The sequence below is a fragment of the Octopus bimaculoides genome, chromosome 8, assembly GCF_001194135.2.
Source record: "Octopus bimaculoides isolate UCB-OBI-ISO-001 chromosome 8, ASM119413v2, whole genome shotgun sequence".
Lineage (NCBI taxonomy): Eukaryota > Metazoa > Mollusca > Cephalopoda > Octopoda > Octopodidae > Octopus > Octopus bimaculoides.
Window position 1 is genome coordinate 82,949,897 of NC_068988.1, and position 7,873 is coordinate 82,957,769.

A 7,873-nucleotide genomic window follows, 5' to 3' on the forward strand; every position below is an offset into this window, starting at 1 on the left:
TTATTATTATTATTATTATTATTATTATTATTATTATTATTATGATGATGATGATGGTGATGGTGATGATGGTGATGGTGATGGTGATGGTGGTGGTGGTGGTGGTGATGATGATGATGATGATGATGATGATGATGATGATGATGATGATGATGATGGATGGATGGAAAGATTGATGTAACTCTTCATGAAGGTAAAGAGACAATAAGAAGAGCGTGATGCATTTCGTCCGTCTTCACGTTCTGAGTTCAAATTTTGCGAAGGTTGTCTTTATCTTTTATCCTTTCAGAGTCAGTAAAATAAGTACCAGTTGTGCACTGGGGTAGATGTAATCGACTTACCCTGCTCCACCAAAATTTCAGGCCTTGTGCCTTTAGTAGAAAGAATTATCATTATTATTATTATTATTATTATTAATCCTGTTGAGGTCAGCTTTACCTCTCATCCTTCTGCAGTGAAGCAAATAATAGCACTTTCCCTTCAAAACTGCTAGACTAGTGGCTAAATTAGAAACAATTATATTCACAATTAACTAGCAGATTCGTTAGTTTCATTCAAAATGCTTAATGGCATTTCCTCCAGGGTTATATTCTGAATTCAAATCACGCTGAGGTCAGCTTTCCCCTTTCATCTTTTTGGGGTCGATAAAATAAAGCACCAATCAAGTACTTTATATTATGTTGAGTCAAAAGTTTTACAATATTTTGCTAACTTATTTGCTTTATTCATTAAGCTACAGCAAAAGCAATCTAGCATTCAAAGTAGAGGCCGTCGTGTTGCTCTGTCTGGAGCCACCTTTCTGCAAGTTCTTTGATCCCATGATGATACTAGTTCCTGTCCTTCGAGGTAAAGAAGGACAAGAACTGGTATCATCCTTCACTGAAGCTTCCACCTCCTCTTGATTGATGAAGTGGTGCAAGTGCAGGAAGTGAGCCACGGATTGGAACAAATAATAATCAGAGGGAGATATTTTTCTGCATGCCTAGCATACACAAGCAGTGATTAAACAAAGACCAGCTTCTTGAACCTGTTGCCAAACAGACGGGTTTCCAAATATAAGATGTTGCTCTGCATCTGGTGGAATTATGAGGGCATAATTCACTTCAAGTTTGTTCTGGACAGTTGAATCATCAATGCCAATCTGTACTCCAAGCAGCTTGGACAGATGTATGCCATTGCGTAGCAAAAATGCCTGGTGTTGATTAACAAAAAGTGAGCTCTTCTGCAAGACAACATAAGACCTTACTTTGCTCCAACAACCTGGAATACACTCCAGGAACTTGAGGGAATCAAACTGATGCCACACCCAGCATATAGTCCAGCCCTATAAACTAATGGGAAATTTTGATGGCAAGTTTAAATTTAGACCATCTGAAAAGAAGTTTGTATTATAGAAAACCAGGAGCAGTCTCAGGCAGGCTAAAAATCTCTCCTTCATAAACCAGATTTCACCATTACAGGTTTCAATTTGGTATAACACACTTCAATGATTATTGAGTAATTGAGTGTCATCAGACCCTCAGTTAATAATTTAATAAGAGTAAGGCGGTGAGCTGGCAGAAACGTTATCATGCCAGGCAAAATGCTTAGCAGTGTTTTATCTGTCTTTACATTCTGAGTTCAAATGCTGCCACGGTCGACTTTGCCTTTCGTCCTTTGAGGGTCGATAAAACAAGTACCAGTTGAGCACTGGAGTCAATGTAATCGACTTAGCCCCTTCCCCTAAATTGCTAGCCTTGTTGCCAAAATTTGAAAGCAATTTTTTCTATGTATAAGGCGGTGAGCTGGCAGAATCATTAGCATGCCAGAGAAACTGCTTTGTGGCATTTCTTCCAGATTTATACTCTGAGTTAAATTACTGCCAAGGTCAACTTTGCCTTTCATCCTCTCCAGCTTGATAAAATAAGTACCAGTTAAGCACTGGGGTCATTGTAATCAATGTACCCTCTCCCCTGTGCCAAAATTTGAAACCAGTAATTTAGCAAGAGTTATGGTGTAAGTCAGAACTGGAATTTAGTTGCATATTGTTACATTCTGACCTCTCCTTTCACCCTTGCTGGGTTGGTAAATAAATTACAAGTCAAATACTGAAGTTGATTTAAAGACTATACCTCTCCACAAATTATTGTCTATGTTAACAATAGATATTTTAATTGGAGTAGCAGACAGATCACTTAGCCGTTTTGATATCAAGCAAGACCACCCCTGGTTCTGTGATACAAACTTCCTGTTTTAAAGTAGTCTAAATTAAAACTTCTCATTAAAAGTTCATGTTAATTTATGTTCCAAACAGCTTAATAACAACAGTTATTTTACTAAATCCTTCACTATTTCTGAAATTGAAACAAAGACAGTGTATTTCAACAGACATATGGTAACAAAAGGGTTAATGACATATTAGTTTACTGATGTACCAGTGAACTGATGGTATTACTAGCCTGCTATGGTATCAGTAGACCAATGATTATCACTGTACCAGTGGTATAAGCCTACTGATAATACCACTGTAGTTATAGTATCAATCTACTAATGGTCCCAATATTCTCTGATGACTCTCCTTCAGTCATTAAATAAAGATGAAGTAGATCTTCAGTGTTGTCTTAGTTGTATTATTGCATTACATTCTTGGTTATTATTACATTAGATTTTGGGTTATTACTACTTTAGGTTATAGGTTATTACTACATTAGATTATTAGTTATTATTGCATGACATCCTTGGTTATTATTACATTAGGTTATAGGTTTATTACTACTTTAGATTATAAATTATCATTGCGTTACACCAATTTGAGGGTTTTTTTTTTAAAGAACTAATTAAAATGCTTTACATCATTATTATTTGCATGTTTTAATGTGTAAATTATTTTTTCAGTCTTAAAGATGAAGAGCTACAGAATCCACCACCAAAAAAGGTAACATTATAAATTCACTTTTGTACAGTATCTATCTGAGGATTGTTTAGGAGTTTAGTTTCCTACACAATCATTATTCAGAGAAACAATAAATAAGGACTTTCAAGCTATTTCATTACTTGGTGTTAACATCTCTGCGTTTCTCAAGTCATGTTTATAGCAATTCTGAAAAAAAGAAGAAAGGTAAAAAAAAAACAAAATCTATATGGTCAGCCCAAGGTTATAGTTGAAGGCACTTGTTCAAGGTGCCTTGCAGTGGGACTGAATACTGAACCATGTGGTTTGGAAGCAAGCTTCTTACCACACAGCCATGCCTACACCTTATATTTTCTCAATAAATTTAACTACATTTCTTCACATATTCACTAAATTAGTTTTACTAACATGGCCTTTTTAAATTATGCTTAATTGAATGGGACCTTCAAATATAAGAATTTTCCCCACCCCTGGTGTAGGCCATTCTTTGAAAAATGTGAAGTTATTTGTTTATGTAATTATCTAATTACAGAAAATTAAAATTGATAATTCTTTGGGGCCATCTGAAGATTATAGCCAGATGAAGAAAACCACAGAACAAACTAAAGTAAATGGAAACTTTTTTTATTTGCATATTGAACATTTTTCAAATGTCACCACCATCATCATTATCATTTACATTACCCTTATCATTATCATTATATCATCACATAATCATTGTCATCATCATCATCATCACATATACTTTTGTAATTATTGTTGTTGCTGTCAACAAGATAATAATAATAAATTTATTGTATACAGTGCTCAGATGCTCTACGACCTGTCAGAAAAGGGTAAAAGATGGGACAGAAAGCAGCAATAATTCAAGTAAAGGAAGATGACATTGAAAGCTGAGAGTGTGTGTTTAGTGTGCAGGATAAAGCACAAACAGGCTAAAAAGTAAACAGTAAAAGAGCCATAAAGAGGAAAAGGTGCTTAGGTGTGTCAGGAGTAGTGCTGGGAAATTTCAGGAAGCATGGAATTTTTGAAGAATACAGTATCTTGACAGCTAAACAGCTGATGCAGATGGTTTATTCCATGCTTCGAGAATTCTGAGAGTGAAAAAAATTCTTCCAAAAGTCATGAGTGCTGCATTATTTTTTGGTTTTATAATCATGTCTATGAGTGGTAGAGGTATTGAATTCCAAAAAGGTGACAAAAGTTATTGTTGGAAAGATGGTGGATAATCATATGGCTTTTACCAAGTCAGCTGCTAGATGTTGAACCTTTGGTGTGTCAGTGTTTAGAGAAGTAGTATGTTCAAGATACATTAAGTACCTGACAGTGGATGCTTGGTTGCATGTCTCTGGACAGCTTCCAGTAGATTGATATTCTGGACAAGATGGGGGTTCCAGACTGGAGATGCACAAGGTATTTCAGCAGATAGAAGGTAAGTGGCTGATAAAGGTCCTACTGAGTGAGGCTAAGACACCTTCAACCTTTTTGATGACTTTAGAAATGTTTCTTCCAACACTGATCATTGTTGACAACAATGCTTTAGTCATTGGTGTTGAGAAATAGGTTAATTCCAGGTTTTTCCTCTCAAAATGTAGTTATGCATTTGTCTACTGCCAACTTGAGTTGCCAGTCAGCTGTCATCATCATCATCATCATCGGCTTCACTTATTTCACACTCATTTACCCCAAACTACTTGTCAATAAATAGCCTTACTGTTTGGATTTACTGTTGAGAATCCAAGTCTTTTTCACTTGTAGATAGTTTGAGGTCATCCTCAATTTATTTTCACCTTGGTTTTGGTAAGCTCATAGGTAGGCTTAGATTTTCTCAGAATACTTGTCAGAGAGATTAGTGCAGTGATAAAAAGTAATGGAGAAAGTAAATCTCCCTGGAACATCCATTTGTGTATTTTTAAATATTCTAATGATTCTTTTGTGTATGTTATTTATTATTATTATTATTGGATGAAACTTTCAGGAATGTTTGGACTCATGACTGGCACGATCTGATTAGATTTTGGGGTCAATCCAGTACCGGACAAGGATTCTGGATTATTTGTTACATTCACTTTACCTTAAATGATATATTACGATTTTATGTTGATTTTCAAGTCTTTCTCTGATTATCTCCCTTGAAAGCATGCTCATGGTTTCCACGGAAGTTATGGCAGCGTTGCTGTTTCCAAAGTTTTATTTTCGTTTCTCTATTATTAATTTTACTCGTGTCTCTATCTTAGTAGAAACTGATGGCTAAAGAAATCAAACTACATAAACAAACGGCAGCAAAACCGTTCAGAAATTCGTACCTACTTGACAATTGCATTTCTAGCTCTGCTTTGAAAGAAGCTTTACTTCTTGGACTCACGTTTTTGTGCACAACAATGTTATTAAACCTCCATTAACAGCACCATGTCCTTTCCATTTTCTTTCATGCACAGATAAATTTTTCACTATAGACCTTAATGGTTGTAAAGACACTATATCAGTGGATAGACTAAAAAAGGCCTTCATAGAGAAAACTTTCCCTGTTCCCACTGCAAACGACACACACAGCATTACAAACACGGCCCGCACACCCATCTTCATATTCCATGACTACCATTGGGATCGATCAGGTATTGGACAAGGATTCTGGGTTACTTTTCCTTTTTTTTTGCTTACTTTTGAGAGTGGTCGGGTTCATTTTTAGTATTCTCATTTGTGAGAGCAGTCGAGTTTATTTTGGATATTTTCATTTTAAAAATCATCTCTGACTAATCATTGAGAGGACGTTGGTGTTGCCTTGGCAGAGGTTTCCGCTCTCTGAGTGCTCTTATTATTATATATTTGGTTTTTGCTTTTTATTTGTACAAGTTGACTCCAAGTCTCACCCAGTGACCTCAAGAGACAACAAGTTAGAAGTTCAAGTTGGTGTTGTGACTAGGGAGCCATATATTTGGTTTTGCACAGAGTATTGTTCTAGAGAATATGTTAAAACAAGTAAATTAAGGGTTTGTTTTAAAAGTAATTTGATTATTAGATGATAGTCTGATGTTAAAATGACAGTAAAAGTTGTTTGCTGTTATGTACATTTAAAGTATTTTGACATTGTTTACGGATTAAAATATTTTGGGTATTATATAGACAATGTTTTATGTAGGATATGGGCAGTTCCCATGAGCATTATTTTTTGAATTTCTTGGTGTCAGTCCATTTTGCTATCATTCCTAGGGCACCTATGACAACAGGTATTATTTTAAGTCTTGAGGTTCCACATTTTGCCAATTTCTATTTCAAGATCTTAATACTTGCTCAATTTTTGGTAGGTCTTGACAGATACATTCATGTCGATTGGGACAGTCATCGATGAGGAGGCATGCTTTTTGTCTGAAGTCCTTCAATATGATGTCTGGCCCATTTGCCTCTATCTTTCTGTTAGTTTGAACGGTGAAGTTCCAAAGGGGTGAGATGTGGTTATTTTCAAGCACTGGTGGTGGTTTGTGTTCTCATCAGATTTTGTCCTGGGGCAGGTCCAAGTCTTTACAAATTACCCAGTGAATATACAATGCTGCTTTATCATGCCTGTTAAGATACTCTGTAGGTGCAAGAAGGCTGCACTTGGAGACAACAGGATCAATGGTTTCATTTTGTTATTTACATACATGACATGGTTAACTGCTGTTCTTTAAGATGTTGGCTTGGTAACTTCTTGTAGGTAGGCATTGATCTTGGGCTGCTCTGACAAACGCTTCTGTCTTTGATTTTAAGCCAGAAGACACTAATTACTGATGAGTAAGGGTTTTGTCAATCAACATTATTAGCTGTCTTTGGGTATTTGCCATTGAGTGGTTTTTCTTGCCATTTATCATTAAGACTATCTAAGGCAGCAGTTTTAGCATGGGTTTTGATACGCTTAGCTTTTTTGTACTTGTTTGCAGTATGTCTAATTCTGAAATTTCTTGTATTTAGAATTCACTTAGATATTTCTTTGTCTGTTTTATTACTGAGTATGATGTTTTCTTATTTTAAGACAGGTTTTAACATCCAGTCATCAGAGTTTTTCAGGTCGGTGTTTAGATGAATAGGTTGTGGAGCCATCAAATGTGACTCTACTCAGAAGGCTGTAATCTCATTTGACAGGAAACCTGGCATAAGGAATATATAAAACAAGGCTGTGACTTTAAATACCTTTAATGTCGCCACATGTATATATATATACACAAGCTGAATGATAAATGAAAATGGTTTGATGTGTGGAAGCCATGCTCTTCTGTGCATTACCTCCTGTCTGCTAGCTGGCGTGTGGTGAGTGAGAGCCAACTAGATCACGTCTTTACTGCTCCTACAGGTGTTTATGTCAGTTGTGGCAATCTTCATTGTTAATTCCAGTTGTAAAAGTCCATGGCCACCCTCTTTTCTTGGCAGGTAAAGTCATTCGATATCTGCGTTAGGGTGGTGCATTCTACGCATTGTCAACAATTTTCATATTTTTGTGTCACAATTTCAGATTTCAGTCATTGACCTGTTAATAATATTGAAACTGTAAGTCATGACTGGTATGGCTAAAGTATTGATCACTTTGATCCTGTTTCTTGCATTCAGCTCTTATTATTTTTATTATTATTATTATTGCATTCAGCTCTTATTATTATTATTACTAGCAGAAAGACTGCCCTCTGGGTGGTTTTCGGCTAGTCAAACCTGGAGTGTGTTTGTGTTTATATTAGAGACAATGTGTGTGTGAAAAAGAGAGGGTGGGGTGGAGAGAACATTGCAAACAATGAATGAAATAAACATAAAATGAAAAAATTGTATGAATAAAAGTTTGTTAAAAACTATCTTGTACTGAATATTCAAATTTGTGAACTTGAAATATTCAATAATAGAAGGAGTTCAGAAAGTAAATTTTCCTGAAAACATCAATTTATAATTTATACGTTTAGTGTGCTAGAAGTAGCAGCAATCACATATTGTAAGCCTTATAGTGTTCCAAACAGCCATACC

General features: G+C 35.7%; 1 protein-coding gene across 3 annotated transcripts in view; it reads left to right on the plus strand.

The window, feature by feature from the left end:
* The window catches only part of LOC106875240 (ribonuclease H2 subunit B), a 37,016-nt gene that overhangs the window by 27,683 nt on the left and 1,460 nt on the right, over positions 1–7,873 (plus strand). For 2 of the 3 annotated variants that reach the window (XM_014923304.2, XM_014923303.2), the window contains exons 9-10: positions 2,875–2,914; positions 3,423–3,497. In XM_014923304.2, coding sequence (XP_014778790.1) covers positions 2,875–2,914; positions 3,423–3,497 — 115 coding nt within the window. Of the gene's footprint in view, positions 1–2,874; positions 2,915–3,420; positions 3,498–7,873 lie in introns of those variants that run through there. The other variant, XM_052970215.1, reaches the window with a different exon arrangement.